Here is a 23,184-nt window from a genome sequence, read left to right on the forward strand (position 1 = left end):
ATATGCTATAGATGTTCGCACTTGGTAGACTAGACTTTATGTACGGAGTATATACATAGCAAGCTATCTACAACCGATGTAACCCCATTTGTACGGACAGAAACTTCGTTTACATCGGGAGTGCCACATTCAACTCGGCAGAGCGAAAGCGGAGAGCACCACCAGGGTGTCTACCAAGTTGACATTTCCATATTCCCCGAGTTTTCCATGTTTTCCTTGAGCACCTTTGCAAAATTCCCTGAATGAGCCAGAACTTTGTTTTACATCAAGACAGGCTGGCACCATGCTGCCCGATGCTGGCACTCTCTAGTAAGCATGTTGAAAAAAAAAATGACTTAATCCAGTTTGAATAGTAAGGAGTAATATCTATCTTATTTAAAAAGAAAACAGAAGGAAGGTGTTAGTAAAATGCACAGCAAAAAAAATGGCAAAATCCATTCCAAATCAAGTCAAACATTTTCAAATACGAATGAAAAGGAGATGCATACACAAGTAAATTATTTTTTAATATGAGCTATTTCCATCAACTGATAGCAAGGTCATCGGTATGAGGCCTGAACTTTGTCACAACTAAAATTCTCTCCGAGCAGCTGGGAAGTCAACCTCAACTGTCCTGACATACTCTCAGCCCCTACACAACATCTCAGTGTTGCGTTTCACTGCTTTAAAGAGTTTATTTTTGTTTGGATGTGGGACACCTGCATCTCGGCGTCAGCCAACACTTTGTTTTTTGAGCTCAAGCTCCTTCAAAGAGGCGGCGGCACGCTTGCTTTCCCGTTAATTCCTCGGTGCGTCGGTCCTTTCTGTTCTCATCCTCCTTTTGCCACGCGTTGAACCCATGGATCATTTGAAAAATCCTCTTGGTCAGTTGTACAGTCAACGTCCGATTTTTCGGGCTCCCTAGGGTCGCAATAACATCCGAAAAATCGGGCAGTCCGAAAAAGCTCTTAAGGCCTGCCAGTACACTTATTAAGCATATCGGTGCTCGTACTGTGACAGGACACGGGGGTGCACGCGTGTATAATTAAGGAATACATACTGTGTCCCGTGACAATTGCCCCTTCCGACGCTTGTTATGCTTCACCGCATAACACTCGCGTACAGAGGCGAAGCTAACTTTCGGAGACTGGCATAACGCAACGCGCTGTGCTCTGCGAGCTTCGAAGCCAATCGCGAGGATTACAAAGGCGGAGTGGGTGCCATTGCTGATAGCGGCGAATTCTTTCAATGAAAAACACGGCACCGAATGACAAGAAGCTTAACAGCGAACGTAGAAGCAGCTAGGCCTAACGTTGCCGCGGTGGTGACTACGGCTGCCAGCGGATCTGCGTGCGAAAGTGCCGGTTCAAGGCGACGAGATAATAAAAATGGCAGCGGTGGCGGCTTTGATTAATTCGATTTCAGAAATGCAGTCAGGGCAATATACATTGACTATATGGAGTACGTGGTGGTGCCGCAAAGCCGTGCGGATTATCGGGCATGTCTGAAAAATCGGGCGTCCGGAAAATCGGTCGTTAACTACTCTGGCAATACCTCGTGCCGGTGACACAGCGTCAATGACGATTCGTTGCGATTCCTGTTACTGGAACCAGCATTAACGCGACTTTCGTTCCCTTTCAATTAGGTTACAGCTAATTTTCCCTGATAGAAGCACAAATTCCCTGAGTTTTCCCTGAGTATTTCCAGACTATTCAAGTTCCCTGAGGATTCCCGGATTTCCCGGTTTTCCCGGTTGGTAGACACCCTGACCACTGCTGTGTCAGGAACCCTCGTGAGTAGTCGGGAGTCAAATTTTAACACCTTGGTTGCCCCTCCTGAACCCTCACGGCAAAATCACCAACGTTCCACCGTCATGCGTGGGTCAACTGAGATGTCACATACAGATGAAAATTTCTCTCTCTCTCTCTCTCTATACTTCCAACCGCCGAAAGAGATAAAAAGAAAACAAACAACAAACAAATGAACACATAAACCATTCCATTTCTGTGACCCGTCAAACTGCCCTGGTGTCTCAGAACACAGACAAAAGGAAAAAAGAACCTATGAGCCACCCTGTTTTCATATCTTCATTAAGATGTCATGCACTGCGACGAAGGCCATCCCCTCCAAAGCACACCTATCGACACACTACTGATGTCTTGCGCATGGGTCTGACTCTGGCGTGGCACGAAGCGCCAGCCATTCTCACTTTGGAGCTAAACCGCTCTCAACGTCGCCCCTGACGCAAGTCTTCGGACTGCGTATGCAACATGTTACGATACACCAGGGTCGTGACGTCGGTTCTCTGCAAACCGAAGAGTACTCACTAACCAGCTAATGATGCATCCTGCTAGATTATTTACAGAAAGAGTCAAAATGATTGCCATTCATGCCTCCAGGGCTAAGTTGCTCTCAATGACCCCACTATCGTGCGTCAACATACTTTACGACTAGATACCTAAAGGGGCAGATTTTCATTTTCAAATGTGGCTGAAAAGGTCAAAATGTGGATGGTTAACAAAAGTTGCACTCGCTCCTGTGAAAGCTGCCCATGGTTCCACTTTGCCAATTTGCGAATCGGGTTATCGTCATCGCTCTCACTTCTTAGTGTTGCTAACATCGGCACTTCCTACTTTTTTAAAAGTGGCTCAGATAAAAAAGAATTGTGCGTATAAAATTTCCACACGCTGTTGGAAGTAACTGCTCCAGGTGTAAACACCTCTGAAGATAAGCTTTTCATCGCACTTGTCGTCGCATAAAAAAACTGCTTCCTCGACTCACCGCATCGCCAATCTCTGAGTCGGAAGAGTAGCTGTCAGACGAGTCGGCCCAGAACTGCGCGTCATCGTCATTTACACAAATCAGGATCTCCGCCTGGGCCACGTCCTGCACGAAAGGAAATGCAACAATCCTTTCACACAATTCTAAACCATTTCGTAGACTATTAGCATTCTTCAGTTGCCAATCAATTATTCACTCTGCAAGACTGTCTGAAAAAGAGGTAAACCAGGAATGAAGTACCTTTATAGCACACTCAAAATGCCAGGAATGTTCATCACTGCATTATTCTGTATGCATCAACCCTTCTATACAGTGGCCAATTGATTTTTTTCACCCAGACGGAGCTGCAAGAATGGCAGAGAAAAACCAGCTTCGAGAAATAAAAAAAACTTCCTTCTTTTCTAAAATGCCAGCAAGTACAAGACACTCACTCACAGACTTTTTGCTCGGCATTGCGCTTCAGTGAAATAATATTCACTTGAGATTTCGTGATGGTTGACCCCACGGAGCTATTTTGCTTTCATTGCACAGCTCGTGTGCATTGCACATCGTCGCCGCCGACAGCATTTGACCACGAATTGGCGATGGCGGCAATTTAGGCTGTTTTGTACAAATTCCGTCCGGCGCTAGCTGCCTACACCTGAGCCTAAACTCTTTCTGTCCAATAAGTGCATAGATAAACTTGGTAGGAGCACTTCTGGTAGTTGCCGGCTGACGATCTATGGCCCGGTTGTTGATGAACCACTCATACTGCATTAATGGCAAACTTCCCCTGTCAACTTGGCATCCGCAACCGTGGCGGCCACGACGTTACCTTCGTCAAGAGCACGCCGCCCAGCGCTGCTTAAGCCATTAGGCCTAGCAGTGCTACTGCGTCGGGCTTCGGTGACTGTTTTGGTTAGATTTCGAGTCATCTTTAGTTACTCGGCCATCTTTAGTTATTTTACAGCAACATGAACTTTGCATTTTCAAAGGCACCTGCCATGCAGTTGCAATTTTAACAATTATTATGAAGGCTCGTGCTCAAAATTCTGCTACCATAATTGGTTTCTCTACGCACTTAGGTTTCCACAACAACAAAAAAAAAAAAAAAAAAAAAAAAACCACAAATGTTGCACCTGCCCTATATGCCGAGATATTTTGGCCTCAAATGTTGAACAGTCATAAATTTAAATTCTGAGAAAAGTTACAAAAATAAATACCACACAGGTTATTACAAAATAATAAGTCGAATGTGCATATTTGAATGTGACGAGATTCCAATTGCCACAGCTGAACTTCATCACTGCCTCAGCTAAGTGCAGGTTCAAGTGTGTGTAACAGTGAAGCATGGCATTCCTTAGACGCACATGCCCAAATAAATATGAAGGCTTTGGTTACTGTTTTGGGTTTTACCCCGTTAGCCCCTTTATAGAAGCTTTCTTTACGACTGGCGCTCATAAATCAGTGGCCGAGGTCTGGGCACAGGTGGTGGTAAATTACATTGGTGCCTTCGGAGTGGATTCTTCCTTTGCTAGGGCTGCATTTTGGCGGCACCGAGAATCCGGGCCTGCCAGGCACAGGCTGTGATTTGACCTGTCGTTTGAAGTTACATAATGGCATGTCGCCATTACAGCCATCCGCATGGCCTTGTGAGATTTGCAGGCCCAGCCATAATGCAACCTCGCCTTTCTTATGAGGTCACCAGTAAGCCTTCCCTTTCTGAGGGTTTCAGAGCCACCTCCCTTGTGCCTTACAATCAAATTGCCCATGCACTTCGGTGCATGGTTCCCACTATCCTTGTTTTGGATTCTGATGAAATCACATACATCTGCTTCCTGCCAAATGAAGGTGCTGCTTTCACCACCTGAAAGAATGGTTGTGTATCTGAGGTCATTCTTTTCTAAGAGACCTGTTGAAAAGCAGAACAGCTGCTCCCACCTCCATTTATCCCACCCCACCACCAGCTTTCTTTCTAGCGCTTGTCTGGTGCATGTGGCTGTCCCACCTAGCCTGATGTGTCGAATTGCTTTCCTTCAGCTCCTGTTCACACCCGCCACCAAAACTGCTCAATACAGTCAAACCCGACAATATCGAGCCTGTTTACATCAAATTATCCTGTATATCGAACAATTTGTGAACACAGTACAGTTACTGTGAGTATATATATATATATATATATATATATATATATATATATATATCAGTCGAACCCGACTATATCGAACCCGTTTACATCGAATTATTCTATATATCGAACAATTTCTGGTCACGGTATAGTTACAATGAGTATATATAGCAAAAATTACGCTTACATCGAACAAATATTGCAGTGACTCCCGATATATCGAACGTCAAGCGGCGGAAAAGTTCCCCCAGAAGTTGGCTTTCCCTCGCGGTAGCGGGGAAACCCGGCGGCGCGGCTCCATCCAACCGCTCTCCCTACCGCGACCGCGCTGTCTCGGGCTGTTCAGGCGAGCCGTCGACACTCCCCCTGTCGCGCATAGTGAAGTCTATTATCCTCCCTCTTTCTCTATCATCTTTCACTTCCCACTCCCTCTCCCCTGACGACGCTTCGGCGTGCTCCCTCACGGGTTGCAGAATCAAGCGTCCTTCCTTTCTTTAGATCACTATCTATCGACACTCCCCAGCAAAAAATGATCCTGGCCAGCCTACAGCGCTTGCTCAGACAGCGAATCAGAGGCTCTTGTGCGCTCTTCGTGCAATATGGCGAAAGTGCGAGTTGTCTGGCTGCTTCTCTGGTTTATCGTGTTTGCGCCTTGTGGGCCTTCTCCCGCAGTGTTGCCGTGATGGAGCGGCAGAATTCGCCTTCCGTCGTGAAGATCGAAATCATAAATCGCGTCGAACGCGATGTCCCCGCAGCGTGCAAGATTCCGAGGAGCACTCTCGGCACGATTAGGGCTAAAGTGGCCAGACTCGCAACCCGGTGCCCATGGCGCTCGACGCGTACGCACGGCCGTGTACGAGGCGTTCTTCATACGTGCCGGTTTCCGCGTGCTCGATGATGACTGTAAATTCTGATGAATGCGACGAAGCCGTTGCCGGTGTTGCCGAAGTTTGGAGCGAGCTGTCAAAATTTCCGGGACATTCGAATCAACGGCGGACGAGTTTGTGAGTGCAGATGATGGTGTCGCGACCACGGACTACATCGCCGACATCGTACCGAGCATAAATGAAAGTAGGCACACTGAGGAAAGCAACTACGGTCTTTTGCCCACATCCTCCGAAGTGATTGGTGCACTCGCATTAGTCCGGTGCTTCTGCGCGAATGCGGAAGGTTGCGGCCTCAGCTGCTCGGACTCCTTAGACAACGTGGGGAAGTGCGTGCGTCACAGGCAGCGAAAGTGCCCAAGCATAAGAAAATGCAAGACTAACTTATGCGAAACTAAGCTAGTTTCGTCAATAAAGTGATTTTATAAATGGTATGTGCTTTTATGACATCCAATTATTTAGCAGGCTTATATCGAATTATGCTCTATATCGAACTGATAGGCGTTTTTTTGCGAGTTCGATATAGCCGGGTTTGACTGTGTATATATATATATATAATTACGCTTACATCGAGCGAAAGAAAGATAGCAGCGACTCCCAATATATCAAACGTCAAGCTGCGAAAAAGTGCCTCCAGAAGTTGGCTCTCCCTCACAGCAGCAGGGAAACCTGGCAGTGCGGTTGCATCTACCCGCTCTGCCTACCGTGACCGCGCCACATCGAGCGAGTCGGCAAGAACCCCCCTGCAAAAAATGATCCCGGCCCGCCCGCAGTGTTTGCTCAGACAACCAATCAGAGGCTCTTGTGGCTTTGTCGTAAAGGTGGTGCAAGTCCGACTTGGTTTGCTACTTTCCTCGTTCCTGGTGTTTGCGCCTTGCGGGCCTTCTCCCAAAGTGTTGCCGTGATGGCTAGCATGAAGCGCACTGAATTTGCCTTTCGCCGTGAAGCTCGAAATCGTGAATCGAGTTGAACGCGGTAAGAAGACGGATGTTGTCACAGCGTACAAGATTCCAAGGTGCACTGTCCGCACGATCTTGGAGAATAAGGGGGAGATCAGGGCTAAAGCGGAGAAATGACCCGGTGCCCGTGGCGCCTGACGCATACGCACAGCCGCGACATCGAGGCGGCCGTGTACAAGTGGTTCATCCGAAACTGCTTCAGACTGATACGATACGCGCGACGTCGGACTTGTGTTGAGATGTTGTGTCGACGACTGCAACAATCCCTGGGAGAAACCAGCAACAGTCCAGAAAAAGAGAATAGCAAACAGGTGGCAGAAAGCTGAAGAGGGAGACGCGAGAAATGAATTGGAGGACGCTTAAGCTTCACCTTCAAGAGTGGAACGCGATAGCATTATCACACCCCGTTCGCACCGCCTATCAAACGCGCTACGCCAGCCAAACGTCGCGATCGGCACAGATAGCCGGGCCCCGACGCGCCATGAAGGCGGACGCGAACATGGGGCGGGTGGCGCGCCACGTGTCGGGGCAGCGCCGTACATTGCGAGGAGGGGGTCTTCTGTGTTTGCCGGAAGATGGCTCTGCATGCGCGCAGAGCGCAGAAGAAATGTAGCGGAAACGTACTTCGCTACTCGTGAAACTACGACTTCTGTAAGTTACATGGTCATAATTACTGATATACACCGCAGCACAACTTTCTACGGCACGTTTCTAAGGCAACACCGCATTCACTAGAGGCGATTTTGTCCCGTTTTGAAGGAACGAACTCGTGGCTGAGTGGTAGCGTCTCCGTCTCACACCCCGGATGCCCTGGTTCGATTCCCACCAGCCCATCTTGCAAGATGTTTTTTATTTATGAAGTGCCTTCTTGGATTTATCGCTCACGGCCAACGCCGCTGACGCCGACACCAACTTTCCTGCGACACGAGCTCCTTAACGCTTTCGCGTTAAAAGGAGGAAGCACGAGGGCGAGAGAGCATGCGCTTCGGGGGCTCGGAAGACTGGCGACAAGGAGGCGGTGACGGTTCGTGGAGCGGAAAAAAGAAAAGCGTGCCTAATCAGAGCCAGGAGGCAGCCCTGCTATTCCAAAGGACTGGACTGTTCCGGGGATGTCCACGGACGACGGTCCACGGTCAAGCTGAGCCTGGTGGATGGAGCAGACTGGCCGGTCACGCGCGAGGATCCGGGCCTGCTGCACAACCTCGGTCCCGGTGACCGTTGCAGAGTCATTGCCGAGATAGGCATTTTTTTGCGAGTTCGATATAGCCGGGTTCGACTGTATTTGCATAAAATGTAAAATTTCAATACAACGAAATTTCGATATGACGAAGCAAATTACCGATTCTACCGACTTCCGTTATATAGAGGTTTAACTGTTATTTCTTTTTTATTATTAATTAGAATATGGGGTTTTCACTTGCCAGAACCACAATCTGATTGCGAGGCACACAGGATTATTTTGACCAATTGGCATTCTTTAATGTGCGCCTAAATCTAAGCGCACAAGCGATCGTGCCTTTCACGCTTATCGAAATGCGGCCACTGCAGCACGACCTAGAGCCCAGCAGTGCGATACCACAATTACAGGACCCCTGCGGCGGACACGAATGATATACAATATTTTGGTCGATGTCATAGACCGACTATACAAGGGACACGTGGGGTCGTAAGAAAGTTTGCACAACCGAGATCGTCGAGAAACAAAAGGAAGAAAACTGCCTTGCGACCACCCACACCGCCGCGTGAGGAAGGGTCACTCGCCTCAATGTCGCTGTCGGAGGAGATGCTGCCTGCCTTTCCGGCAGTGTGGTGGTCAGACTCCTCTTCCTCGATCTCGTACTCCACCTCGTACGGGCAGTCGTCGTCGATGTGGCCGCCTTCCTCCTCGCGCTGCAGCAGCTCGGCCGCCAGGGCCGCGACCCTCATGAGCCGTCGCTGCGTGATCTCGTCGTCGGTCGAGTTGTCGTCCGACGAGGACTCCTCGAGGAACCAGAGGTCGTCGCTCGTGTCCTTGATGAACTCCGTCTCGTGGCCCTGGACAGAGCGTGACAACAGTGCAGCAGGGATTGGAACATGCCCATCGTCAGCGGCTGTGGACACAGCGCATTGCAATAGTTTGGTGGCCCACTCAAGTGAAAATATCTAAATTTGTTTCCCTGTAGAGAGTGTGTGTGGAATAGCCCCATGCAAAATTTGCTACATTGAATGTTCAAAAAGAGAAGCACCCCAAGCCTTGTTTCAAGGAATTCAAGGGGCACAGTCATTTTCAGTGAAGTTTCAAGGGCCCTTGATTCATTCTTTCCAATTCAAGGCTATTCAAGGTTTTCAAGGAAGTCTGCAACCCTGTGTTCTGGGCGAAGTGCGGCGCAATTTTTGTCATTTGTCCACTTTTCAATATTTTCCCAACATCGTGCGGCAATTCACAATGTCGCAATTGGCGCTGCATTCGCACCCCTGCCCGCATATTCACTGTTGGTGGCGCACACGCCCCGCAACTCTGTAGTACGAGAGCGTGCACCCTTCGTTATCGGCTGTGAAATTTTGAAAAAAAACACTACTTTAGCTAGGCATCCTAATGAATGCACTAGACTTATCATTGAAGCAGATGTCGGTTTTATGCTTTGGGGGGGGGGCTTTTGTCTTGGTGTCCCGTATATGTGCGTGTTACTGAAACATAAAAATCAGTTGGAAGTCAGCACTTGTCTTCGTCATTCTTTTGGTCCCTGTCTATGTAAGCACTGCAAGTGATGTTCGAAACATTAAAATTATGACAGCCATCCATGGATCGTGCCGACCACCGGCCCCCAATTACTGAAACGGGGTGAAAGAGCCAAAGAAAGCCATTTGCTTTCGTGATTGCACGGCATAGCTCACCTGGTAGCTGTATTCCGTCTCTGGCCCGCTGTCGTAGCACGGAGACGGTGGTATGTACAGACGAACGGGGGACAACGTGCATGACGCACTTGCGCCACTCGTCGAATCTGCGTCCAGGCGCGCACGCTTGGTGACCAGTGCGTCGCTGGTGCCGTTGTCGCCCGACTGGAGTTCCCGCTTTAACGTTCCTAAATGTTTCAATCGAGAGCCCGCCGAGGAAAGGAAGTGGGAGAGAAGAGGACAAAATGTGTCAGGAAAGCGAGGAGAAAAATCCCTTCAATGGCGCAAGAGAAGCACCGCATTTCTTTGGTCATGCAAAGTGAGAAGGCAATAAACGTCGCACCCAGTCACTCACTCATTCGCAACCATGCAGTGGAGGTTCGGCAGCCGCCCAGTCACAAACAGCGGCGTGCGCTGGTCGTCGCGGAAATGAAATGTCAAAGCAACGACCAAGGAGGTCGCCCTTGCAGTCAGACACATCCATCGTTCTTTTTTTTTTTTTTTCACACACCTTATAGTTCTTTAAAGAAGGGAAAAAAAAAAAAGCACGACCAACGCACGCCTCACCATCACGTCACGCTCTCATCCAACCACAGGGGTTTGCCTGTCACGGTTAGAAAAACGACTGTGCCTGAGAAAATTAATCTACAAGTTATTAAATGAAAGAAAACAGCTCGAGTGGTTAGTTTTAGAGAACAGGATGCCAAGCATCAAGGGTGCAGACAGTCCCGACATCTGTGCAATTGTTGCGGTGTCAATCTTTTCACTTCCCGGGTGCGTCGTGCAGCAAAACTGGAGGTTGGCTTCTAGCAAATAAATTTCACATGATTGTGCTTGCGAATGCACTCTAATGCCGTATACACTACTACAACCACTCACTCGAGTATTATTGATGTATGGGCAGCAGCACCGCTCACAATAATGGCAGGCTGCCTAATCATCCTGCAATGGTGTGCCCATCACGCAGTGTCTGCATGGTATTGGCATCGCGCACAAAGACATCAGCCTTTCTCTAATCTTTCGGAAGCCTTTATACTTTACTTCTAAACTGTTTAGTCAGCCATTTTCTGTCTCGGCTGTGCCTTGTGCACATGTCTAAGGATGACATCATTGAAGAGTGCAGGCACAATGAATTGAAGTTAACCGTTGCATAAATAAGGCCGCCAGGTAGTGTTAGACCATCACATCATATGATATTGTATCAAAGCTAGACGTCTAGAATTGGGAGCACCTTAGAAGTTACCTGTGTGCCTTCCTTTGCGTATATGCGGCAACAAACTTCACGCCGCTTCAACAGCCGTTGGTCTAAGTATGGGGATCTACATGCCAAAGCCACGATCCGATAATGAGGCACGCCGTTGCGGGGCACTGCGGAAATTTAGACCACCTAGGGTTCTTTACTGTGCACCTAAATCTAACTACACGGGTATTTTCACATTTTGCCCCCATCGAAATGCATCCGGGATTCGACCCCCCCCTCCCCGTCTTGCCGTCAAACTAACCAGCACGCGTGATCACGCGACCGAACATAGCCGATGAGCCGCCCGTTCGAACATATTAGCGGCAAGCATTCCGCAATGGCTTGCGGCCTGTTACCACATTGGCAACACCACATCGGTGAACACTGCCTAGGCCATAGGCCTAATCAGCACCGTTTCATCGGGCATCCGTGACTAAAGTTACGGTTGGGTGCCGAATTGACTCAGATGTATCCGCAGCTGCACGACATTCGGAAAGCCTACAAATCGCCTCGCGAACGAAAGTGAGTGTATGGAAGGTGTTCAGGGCCACCATCTTGCGACACACTGTACAGCAGCCTCTTGCTCCCGACACCGTTCGTAGGAGGGCATCAGTGTCTTATTCTAGCTTCGAGCGAGCCGTCTCAAGACTCGCACTGGATTTACATGGAGTGCGCAAAAGTGCCATGACTTGGTTGCATGCATTTGCGTGGATGGCGGATGAAAAAAAAAAGGGGGGGGGGGTCCTGTCGTGCAAATTTGCCGTGACCCTCTAGATTTCAGAATCTTTGGCAGGTGGCAATGAAAATGAGCAGACAGCGCACATTCTTTACCGTCGTATAACTGTATAACTTCGTTTCCATGTACCCAAGTTACTTATGCTATAACTACCTATAGTATGCTAATAGCTTGCTGCATTCTTGTTATGCAATGCTAGGAGGCTCCCGAGCACGGGCACAAGCCTGTTTACTTGCCCAAAATTTGCAAGCATTAAATTGTGCTAAAAGTATTCCAATATTCGATATTCAGCTTTTCATACTCGATTCGATTCGAAATCTCCTATTTGGTATTCGCACACCCCTAGTTTATTATATTATGCAACTTTACACGTCGTTTAAATCTGGGAAGAGCTTCACCTCTGAAGAGCACAGTATCGGTGCAGCAACTGTCGTTGCCAATTATTCCTGCTGTTAACTGTTACAAAGAAGCTCATCGACTAAGCATCAATGTCATGACAAAATTTGTAATTTAGTGGCCAACAGTTTCTTGCATGCGCTTTCTTTCAGAGTTTGAGCAACTCTGCAGCTTTGAAGCAGAGATGAAATATTAAATATTTTTGCACCAAAATCACGGACATGTCAGGGCCAAAAATATGTAAACAAGAAGAATAAGGATATCCAAGGAGTGCGATTTTTGTTGTTGTTAATCACAACCATACAAACTAACCATACAAGCAACAGCATGGTGCTTTACAAATCAAGCTACCGTAACGCCCATCCTACCCCCTACTTTCTTGGGTGCATATTGCACAATAATGATTAGCCCTGGTAATTAGGAAGATGAGGTTCAATACCCACTTGCGGCAAGTTATCTTTTTGTCCACTTTCATTTCTCTTCACCTCATCATTTCCCAGACCTCAATTAAATATAATTAACTTCCTTAATGCATTCTCTGGCTTCATCGTCTGGTACATCGTATTGGCAAAAATGTTTTATGAGCAGCAAATTTTGAGAGTATGATTAATTACGTAAAGAATATTGATATGTTGAAGATTGTTACACCTAGGTTTAACTGTATACACAATTCTTCTAGCCAAACCGCTCACTCATTCATGCCTGCATGTTTATAGAAAGGTGGCAATTCCTGGCTTGTGCAGTTTAGTATAGAGTGAACGCTCATTAATTCAAACTCTGACATCTCGAAATTTTGGTCAAATTGACATTTTCTTTTCACATCACAGTGACAACCCGTGCGTTTTTCACCCTTTACCCCAAAAAGTTTTTTTGTGCCAAACTCCAGACACCCCGAAATCTCAACTTCTAAAATAGCAGAAAAGGCAACTAGGAAGCGTTGCTAGCACTCGCATCTCACCTAGCAATAGCAAAAAGCGCATGGAGCCAAGCTCGCTAGCAGAGCCAGGCACCGCGCCGGCCCACATTTCCGCTTACTTTTCCCCCTCATTTCTGCCTGTCACCGCTTGCACGCACTCTCTCGGCTACACTGTTGTAGCCTCGTGCAGCAGCGGTGAGCTGGGAGTCGTAAGTCTTTCTATTTCTCCCTCTCATTTAGGTTGTTGTCAGTGACACCATCAAAGTGGCAACAGCGCATTAATCATGACCTTGAGCAAGACAATACGCGCTTTTGAGCCGGCAGAATCAGACCCCGCACTGCAGAAGCCAGCATGCAAGCCAACAGCGTTTCAGCGAGATCACGACTTCATAAGGATGCTCCCTTTATGCTTGTGCGACTGTGAGGCGTAAATGCCACATCGCTCGTCGTGCCTGTACAGCAACCGTCGTGCCTGTAAAGGCACGACGGTTGCTCTTTTCCGCAGCTCAGTTTAACATTTAAAAGCGAACTTGTCCGGAATTCATTATGATGCAGAAAGTAGCAACGTCAGCTATTTGGACGTCTGGAACCAGTTATGCTCGAATGACTGGCTTCAAATATTGGATTAGGATAAATTGTCTCAATTTACTGCCACGCATGCTGTCTGGGCACAGTGCCAGTGATGTCGTTGCTCATTTTACGTGGAGCTTCCAAGAGGATTGCAAAGTCACCTCTCTCTCAAATGCTCTCTTTCCAACAGAAGGCTCTCTTCTAGATGCACTATTTTGTCACTCCATTAGACAGCTGCTATTGGCCGATAGCCGACATCAAGCTGCTGTCGGCTACATGGCGTAGATACCGCAGCCGCCGTGGGGTGCCGCCACAAGTCCACCGGCTAAGCACACAGTGGCTCGCCGAGGACAACCGCGTTTGGCTTATGTTTAGTGCGTCGTAAGCATCGAAAGTGGAAGTCATGGCGTCTACGTTAACATCCAAAATGAAATTTGAACTGCGCGCCATGGTGACATTTAGAAGGCAAAGCATTGTGGGCCCGCCCCCCTGCACCGTAGCTTTCGCAGAGCAAAGCACTGAAGAAGGAACGGGAGCACAGCGGAGGCCGTGTTTGATTGCCAATAACTCCGCTTCTGCTGAACACATAAAAGTACATTTTGCGGCTATTTCTGAAATAGCCTAGTTTCACTTCAAATGCCTTCCTCCACTTCGATGAAGAGTGGTTCGGGCCCCTTTAAGCCCGAATGATGCCAGCGATTTAGTCGGGAAAAGTCATGGATACCTGGTGCTCATATTTATGCAACATTCGGTATGTAGGCCTGATGTGCTACGTCACAAAGCTTACTGGAAACATTCGACACACCTTTCAAAGCACATCTTGTCAGTGAGATGTAACATGACCTACATTGCGATCGAGATAATGTGATTTTCGATAACAGCCAAAATCCTGTCCAGTTCTGCTGCGTTCTGCACCCAAATACCTACAAAATCTACGAGTGCACAGCTTGAGAGGCAACACTCCTTTCCCACACGCAACTTACCAAAAAAGTTACGTCAAAAAATGAAAATCACTCCTCAAGCCAATCGAAGGAAGAGACAAAGCTTTAGAAGCTAAAGGAAAGGAGTGTTTCCTTGACGGGGCACAGACAGATGCAATTAAGCAAAAAAACAAGGCAGTCACCAAAACAAAGCCGTTAGAACACAGCTCAGGCAGGTTCAACGACTTGGTCTGAAAATCGGCAAAAAGAACTACTCCCTAGAGGCTTCCATTCATGGACAACCATGAGAATTTGCCATTCAACGGCAGTGCTGGGTTGCTACGCAAGCCTTGCCCAGTACTCATAAAGCTATTGCACTACATCCCGCATGGCCACAACAAATGCCTATGCAACTGCAAAACTTTTTACAAGATGTGCAGACGACGCTAGTCATTGCAGCTAACCAACTTTTGCCCAGACTCTCATTAAGGAACTGAAGCAAACTTCAGAGTTCAGAGTTTTTTCAGGTACCGCCGCCAAGGCAGCGTCGAGCAAGAATCTTGAGCTGCTGACTGCATTTCGGTCAACAACTCTCAGCCTCGGGAGGTTTTCTACCGTTGCGACCAAGTCGTTAACAAGTTTGCGCAAACATACAACTCTGCTCATCATTCGGCGTGCACATGGCCTGTGGGACTCCCAAAGGGCTCGGTGGCAAAAGTCATCATTATGTGTGAAGCCGAGGCATTAGCTTATGCAAGAGCCAAGACAAAACTGTCGCTCTTAAAGCGAGACAATGCGCTGAACCCGAGAAACAATCAATACTGAATGAAGACGGGCCAGATTCAAGGCTAGCCGTAGCCACAAAAGCCTACCTTCAATGACCACATCATATCTACATCGACAGAACAGGGCAGATGACAAAGCAAGCACTGTCACCTGTCCTAGACAAGCACTGTCGCCAGTCTTATTCCGAAAAAAAAAATTTAGGTGTTATGGATTTCCAGCTACTTTGAACCAATGTTTTTTGCCCAACAGTGGAATCGACTAGAGTATTGCTAAGAAAACATTCTAAAAACGCACCTGCCAAGCACAGAGCCCGGCTGAATCAACACCTCGTACTGAGCCGTGCATCAGGTCGTGGATAATATATGCTCAAGACCAGAAGAAATGCTGAACTGTGCTACGAGAGACTACGACAGCTACAACACATCCACAAGAGTGATTAAGAACCTGTAACTCCCAAAGAATAATCCCTCAGCTATTGGAGAAAGGAATGATGACTGGCATGCATTTGTCTTTCACGAATTTCAGGTACCTCTAAGTCAATAGCAGGGCGTTTGAAGCTGCGTGTTCAGAAGTATGCATTGCAGGAGAGCACCTTGGAGGTACTGTATTCGCACATGCTGCAAATCAGAAAAAAAATTGAGAAAGCAAGACACTCTCCTTACCACCTGTAGAAGCTACTAATGGAAGCTTTCAACCTGAACAGATGCTTTCACTGATTGGCTTACAGAAGCTAAACTTCAAGCTCTGAGCACAGAAAGTTCACGTTAAGAAAGAACTCCTCCAGCAGGTGTTCTTCAAGCTAAGGTCTGCAAAACCTTCCATCGCCAAGAGGTTCAAGGTGAGTGCAGCAACTTCTGCCAACTTTTGTGAGCATCAGCTGTTGAAAGGTTCAGTGAAAAGGCTGGCAAGAAATTTGCGATAACTTGTCTGCAAAATTCTGTTATTCCCAACGACCCAGATCAAATGCAAAAAAAGAAATAAACAGTTCAATAAGAAACAGCCGTTCTCAACTTTGCCAACTGAACGTCTCAAGACAGCAGTATCCCTAATTATCAATTGTATACAGCAAGCAATATGAAGCACCTAGAGCTTAAACCTGGTCACTACCAACTTGGAACCACTACCACAGCCTACTATAGAATGCTTACGAGATATTGTGCTGGGTGTACTTTTTCATCCATCAAACACACTTAGCTGTGACCTCCTGGAAACAAGACGCCTCTCCTTTTCATCACAGGAAGGGCTCACCACCACAATACAGTCTGCGTTGAGCAGCAGGAGTGTACTGACTTGACAATGATTTGGTGCAAGTTACTGCCAACTGGAGGCAAGAACTGCTGCTAGCCTTTGAGTTTCCCAAGACCATGAGCCACAGCCGAGTGAAAGAAAACATTTTCGCATCCGTCTTATGCCCCACAAGCAACAGCGCAGCCAGGACTTTCGGCTGTCCGTCGCATCTCAAGCATGGCACAGCGAAAAATACAGACTTCTAAATCTACGGTTAACAAAAAAAAAAGACAAACCACCGCTTGTATAGTTACCTTGAGATACTACATGCTGCGGTGGTACAGCATACATTTGTTTGACTAGATGATCGCTATAGAAGAAGAAGAAAAAACATGGAAAGAACGTGACATCTTTCGTTTCCTTTTTCCTCGCAAGTCCTCGAAGTTCACAAACTCCCGTCGTCCCACCATCATCCTTCCAAAATGATGTGTCCCCGCTTAAATGCCGTCAGTCGGCGTTGTAGATGGTGCAACACGGCAGACGACGGCTTCAATCCACTGAAGAAGACATGCCGTCAACACGTATGACGTCTTCCTTTGCCTTCCCTCGCTTATTCAAAACCACCACAATTTTCGAGGAGCCAAATTCAATAGGCAGTTCTTCTCTTTTTTTTTTTTTCCCAACAAGGAGAAAAAAAATAATTTGACAGAAATTAACATCTAAGGCAGCACAGTAGGTGATGTTTGCACTGAAGAAGATGCAGACGACAGGTAGCAGAGCAGGGTCGTCTGCTGAATTATTTTTCAAAATGTCATTTTCCCCGTCGTCCCTGAGGAAAAAAGCACAGGGGAAAAAAATACGACGAGTGGATTGCAAAAAGTTCGTTTCAAACAAAAGGCAGTACCGGATATTCTTTTTTTCCTTTCTTTCTTTTCTTTTTCAAGTCTCAAGACATGTACAGGCAACACGACAGGTGCCAGATTGGTCAATACTGCCTGCTTCAGGAGCAATGCAGCAACTGTGGCAAGTCTATTGTGGTTATGTCATTTCAAACAGCTTTTTTATATGTTATACAAACATATTGTCAGTCCTTCTGCTGACTCGTCGCTTAAACGGCTCTGTAAAAAATGGCACCAATGAATGCAGGACTAACCACCTGTGTCCACACACGGTACCGCCTGTAATAGACACAGCTCCACAACAGCTAAGCACGTTTTTTTTAACTGCCGTTACCAATCTGGCACCCGTCCTGTTGCAGGCCCCGTCACACCGTGCCCTCGTCCCGTCAGCATTCTTAAAAGGCCGTCAGCAGAAAAGTCCAAGCCCATCATGATCCTGCCGTAGTTCAAAAGTACACGCTTTACGGTGTAAGCAAAACACACCTTGAATTTCATGTCCCACTCGAAGATTAAAGTAGTTTTATGCGAGCACAAATGTTTCGCTGTTAATGTTACGCTGCCAATGATTCATAGTATTTCGTGTCTTGGCACCAGGAACGCTGACTTGACTTGGGCAACATATGAAACACCAACAAGAGCAAGAAGTGGGAAAGCACTGAGAGCAATACCAACCTGTTGCAGTACTGAAAACAAATCGCTCAAGCAGTGCGCGTCAAAGCTCACCTCTGCCACGTCTTGACTAGTCAGGATTTAACGTAACAATTGCATCATGAACCAGACAAGGAATAAGCTAATGCAACTGCAGACAGTTTCATCAAGGCTTGCAGTAAGCTAACAAAGAAACATTACACAAGTATAGTGAGGTATTTCTACAACAAGTTATCAGTACACGGGAAAATTCATGTATAAACAGCATGAATCATTTAACATGACACAATCGTTGGTCAGTTATTATATTGATTAGAATGCTTACTACTAGTGCATTTATAAACTTTTTTACATTTCTTCTTTGGGTGCAAGTTAACGTAAACGGTAATCACCAAGTATGCAACATGTACTTTTATTATCAGCAATCTGCTTTTAATAGTATTACCGGAGCTGTATGCCACTGCTATGGCTCCTTTATCAGCCACAACCATGTTAAAACATGAAACCATATCGCAACTCTATGTTTAATGTTCCAGAGTGCTGACTGTATCAGCAAGCCGTTTATTTCAAATTTACCACTCAGGCTCTTTTCCTTGACAACAGTAATACGGTATCTGCAAGAAGCAGCGTGCCATGATAAACTTGCAGTAAGAAAAAAAAAAAGAGGGGAGGGGGCGTGACAAGCTCTGTCATTTAAACTTAGAGGATTCACTTAGTAAGATCAAAGATTAGGCTGGTTGGTTCTATACGACTCTGCATGACTTTCGGAGGCTGTTTATTTTTCAATGTTGCTATTATAGAAGCACAAGAATTTTTGTGCGTACGTGTGTGTGTGACGAGTGAAGACGTGGCAAACGAAAGCACAAGAACATGTTGCATTTATCTCGAGACAACCTAAGTGGCCCACTTTTGGTTGCTGCGTGCTGTACCCACCGGACCTGCATGTTCCCTGATAGAACATTCTGCAGGCTCCATTCTTTTACAAGTTACACATAAAGACAAAAATTATCCAGAGAGCTGAACAATCATAGTTTCTGGTCAATCAATAAATGCTTTCTTGTATTGAAATCAGTGATGTCGCCTCTGTGCAACAAAAAAGTCATCTTTGCATTAATGCGTTCCAATTTCTTTATGGTCGACAACTACAACGTTCCATCATGTTTACTTCTAATGGCTGCTCCACATTAGTAAATCTTCCTACCACGCTGTCCAAGATTACTTTTCTCATTCAGTTAATTTTTTTAATAACTTGCTCAATCATTTTCCTGCAGCACCTGCGTAAAATTACTGCAAATGTGCGAACACGGATACAAAATAAATCATGGCAACAACAGAATCCCTTCTAAAAGACTAAGTGTAGGATGGTCTGTGGTCCAGTACTGTGATCCACGGCACCTTGTGGAGCCTATCACATTAAAATACTGCAGGTCACATGTTGCTACACTTAAACACCTCAATATACATTCACTGAATTACGCAAAATTGCAGGATTACAATTTACGCAGCTATTACGCCATAAGAAATTATCGTAGCACTGACATGAGGCCTGAAATTTCTTGTGCACACAAGCTTCTTGAAACTACCGTAGACTCGGACAGACTCGGAAACAGGCTCGGAACACAGCAGTTAGGATGCCTACATTACTATAGGATACATATTACCCACATGGTTTGAAACTGTTTCCTCCACGGTGTAAATTTTATAGGCTTTGGAAAATTGGCGCAAGTTGTAGGCGCAATTAACAGTAGGCACAATTACGGGGGGTATTAAAGCATGCTCTACAAAGGCTTTTCTTTTGAGTGTGCATATCCACAAGACAGCCTCTCAACACACTGCAGAACTTTAGCAGGTCAGGAGAGAACACAGCAACAACCAAAATAAAAGAAATGCATGCAGACATCCCGAAACCTTGTCAATCCAACCCAACAGAATTGCAACGAATGATTGGTCATAATTACAGGGAAACACGGATGGACTCAACGGGCCTGTCTTCAGCATTAAGACAGTGAGCTAATCGGCGATCCCTAATGCATATTTATATGGTGAGGTCATTAACATTCTTTTTCCCTGGCTTTTTTCCTTTGACATGGACAAAATAGAGGCACCAAACTGTTTTGTAATGGTAGCATTTTGGTTGAATATGTGCGTGATCATGGTCGCCAAGCAAAACCTTTATCCTTGCAGTCGAGGACAGCCCAACTCTATTTGCATCCTTAATTACGAATATCGTGATCTTCATTCCCATAACAAAAGTAGAAGAAAAAAGAACACTGCTTGTGGTAAAGGAATTTAAATTAAAAAAAAAAATTCCTATCTCAAACATAGCAGGCAAAGCTACCAAAACTAGAGAGGCCTCTTGTGACTCTCATATCTGTTCACAAAGAAAGATACAGTCGACTTTCACTAATTCTATCCCCACAGGACTGATGAAATTCATCGAATTATCCGGCAGGTAGAATTGAATAAGATGCAGGGAAAGCGCTATAACACACTGATGATTCATTTGGCAGTATTTACCCGATTCTACACATTCCCAAATCAAATGTGCGTCCCTTTCTTATGCATCCAAAGTAGAAATCTGTCATAGAAACAACATTAAAGGTCCTAAACAAAGTAGCAACCTAATGCACACCCAATTTTTCAGCAAAGAAAATGACCAAGGGTCTACTATGTGGTGCACAAAGCCAGACAGTTTTTTAAAAATCAGCTTTGCTGCACGGTTGTCTTTAAAGCCAGCTTCACCGCAATACAACCGTCATATGAGATAAAGCATACAAATGCCCCGAAGGCAGTTTTGGTTTCATAACCGATTGCACCACACAGGCAATTTTTGGCCAATTTTCACTGAGAAAAAAAGAGAGAGAGAGAGAACAAGAAGAAGACCGCATTAGAATTGGGGCAAATACTACAATCAGACATTGAGAGCTATGATTAGTGCTTGAAAGGCTCCCTAAGGCTTGCAAAAAAGAAGAGGTGTTTTCAACAGGAGATGACGTGTGTTCAATTCACTGTACTATAAGCTCTGCGGGGACAGATGCTGCCACTGAAGGGGTCACTATTGGGGTCACCACAGTCAAACTAACTGAAGCCTGTAAAGGTATACGGCATGTACGTCGACGTAACAATGTTACAAAAGTTGACGTAAATGTTACATGAAAGGCATCACAGATCGCAACTTATTAGGCACCAAAGAAGTGGCGCGGCACGTGTTTCTGCGACCAGTGCCCATGGCACACTGCTTACAGTCGCAACCAAAACATAGTACATTGCGTACTGGAACCTCAAATGCGCACAATTAATCAATATCTGATGTAACCTTACAGTCATAATATATGAAGCTGCAGTCATAATTTATGAAGTAGCTATTCTGTTGGGCGCTTCAAAGATCAAGAACCGCACCGTGAAACGCACGGAGCGAGACTTCAACGAATGCATTACCTGCATAGCCTCCACAGCGTTGCCTGCCAAGTGTGAAACTAAGTGTAGCCATGAAATGCCTAAGCAATATATTACTACAATGAGTATACCCTGACTCACACTGGCTTAACAGGGCTAAGAATCCAAGCGACCGACTCTCCATCAGCACTGCATATATTCTCGTACAAACCAATGCCATTTTTCTGTTGCGCTTTAGGGCCAACCATCGCGGCAATGCTGGTGGGTCAGGCACGGCAGCAGCACGGTTACAAGAAAGACACGACGACAGGCCCGCCCCGCCACAGGAGAGGCCCACTTACATGACTTCGTTGACTAGAAAACGTTCCACACCAAACACCTTGCCCAGTGGGTCATGGCCACAGACGATCATGGTTGGCAACTTGGCATCAGCGAGCCGCCGTTCCATGACATACGTTCTCACAAGGTCTATTATCTGCATGGGAGGCACACACATCTTTAATCACAAAATGTGAAGAAGAAAAAGATCAAGCAGGCGTTTTTTTTTTTTCCACGCCTGTATGGACCGAGATTAAGAGGCTCATCAAAGGACTTTGATGGAGTAGTAAATCTGTAGGGCTGTGAAGCAGGCTGCAAACTTAAGCAAAAAAATTTTGCTTGTTTTTTCAGCCGCAATCCTCTCTCCCAAGCTCTCTATGGCTGCTTGCTGGGAGATGTTTTCTTTGTCTAAAAGAGCCATGCCACTTTTTAGCTTTGCCATTTGTTTAGAAGCTAGGTATTCACAAATTACAGTGAGTGTGGTGACAAATATATGGTAGTAACCATTTATAAAACTATGTACCATCAATAGGCACTACATAGGCAACAGTGCCAAATATTTTCAAATTGACCATAGCATCAAGTGTGCTCGTTTTCATGATAGAAACCACTTCCCCACCACTTATCAAAGAATTCAAGGAAGGTATACATTCAGAGAGTTTTTTTAAGCGGTGTTCCAAGATTCTTGATGTTCTTCTAGAACCCAAAGGTACTGCACATTTTGAACATCCCCAATTTTTTTTATAGAAAACAATGAAAGAACTGCATCTGAAATGTACCACATGTTGCCTGTAGCACCATGGCATACCCTTTAGTTACTCCCACCAATCAGCAAAATAGCACCATAACATAATCTAGCGCATTACAAGCTTTCAAAGTCCTACCAAAAGATCCTTGGTAATGACACCATAGAAACTCTGTCACAAGACATTCCGAAAGAGCAAACCAAACTTAGCCAGTCATATGACAACTGCAGTAAACTATGCTTTCAAATTATCAAGTAGTAACTTTTGAAACTGTGCTGTTGGTGCTTTCTAATGCTCTCATGCAATTTCAGCATTCAGATATAATCATGATTATGAATGCAAATCATTGCCTCATGCAAGTCTAACAGCTATTTAGTATTTATGCAGAAGTCATACAAACCTTCGAGCAAGTCCTCATTTCCTCTGTACATGTATGTCTTACAGAATTTATAAGTACCTCACATAGAAACACAGATTAAGTTTAAACTAGTGTTAGTACAGTATTGCAAAACTCTATGCATATACGTTTACTTTTGCAGAATTGAATTTAACGGCCAAAGACACCAGTGACAGTACTTTCATGCATGTTGGTCATTTTGGCAGAGGAAAAGTTATCAAAACATGCCAAGTGAATTGTCTGCGCTGAAGTTGGCGAAAAAGAGAAGCCGACAATGCTGGTGATAAGCCTTTGCTTATATTTCAATGCTACGCGATTCTCAGTAGACAATTCACTGCGCTTAAGCAGACGGACTCATGGAGTGATGGTGCAAGAATTTCCATATAGCGTTGCCGCCTGTCAACC

General features: G+C 45.9%; 1 protein-coding gene across 6 annotated transcripts in view; it reads right to left on the bottom strand.

Moving 5' to 3' along the window:
* LOC126544177 (E3 ubiquitin-protein ligase Mdm2-like) overlaps window positions 1-23,184 on the bottom strand; it is a 62,480-nt gene that overhangs the window by 26,033 nt on the left and 13,263 nt on the right. For all 6 annotated transcript variants that reach the window (XM_050191416.3, XM_050191414.3, XM_050191415.3 and 3 more), the window contains 5 exons: window positions 21,660-21,793; window positions 16,690-16,745; window positions 9,585-9,772; window positions 8,472-8,744; window positions 2,761-2,865 (listed from right to left, as the gene is read on the bottom strand). In XM_050191416.3, coding sequence (XP_050047373.1) covers window positions 2,761-2,865; window positions 8,472-8,744; window positions 9,585-9,772; window positions 16,690-16,745; window positions 21,660-21,793 — 756 coding nt within the window. The remainder of the gene's footprint in view (window positions 1-2,760; window positions 2,866-8,471; window positions 8,745-9,584; window positions 9,773-16,689; window positions 16,746-21,659; window positions 21,794-23,184) is intronic.

This window comes from Dermacentor andersoni, chromosome 10, assembly GCF_023375885.2.
Source record: "Dermacentor andersoni chromosome 10, qqDerAnde1_hic_scaffold, whole genome shotgun sequence".
Classification (NCBI taxonomy): Eukaryota; Metazoa; Arthropoda; class Arachnida; order Ixodida; family Ixodidae; genus Dermacentor; species Dermacentor andersoni.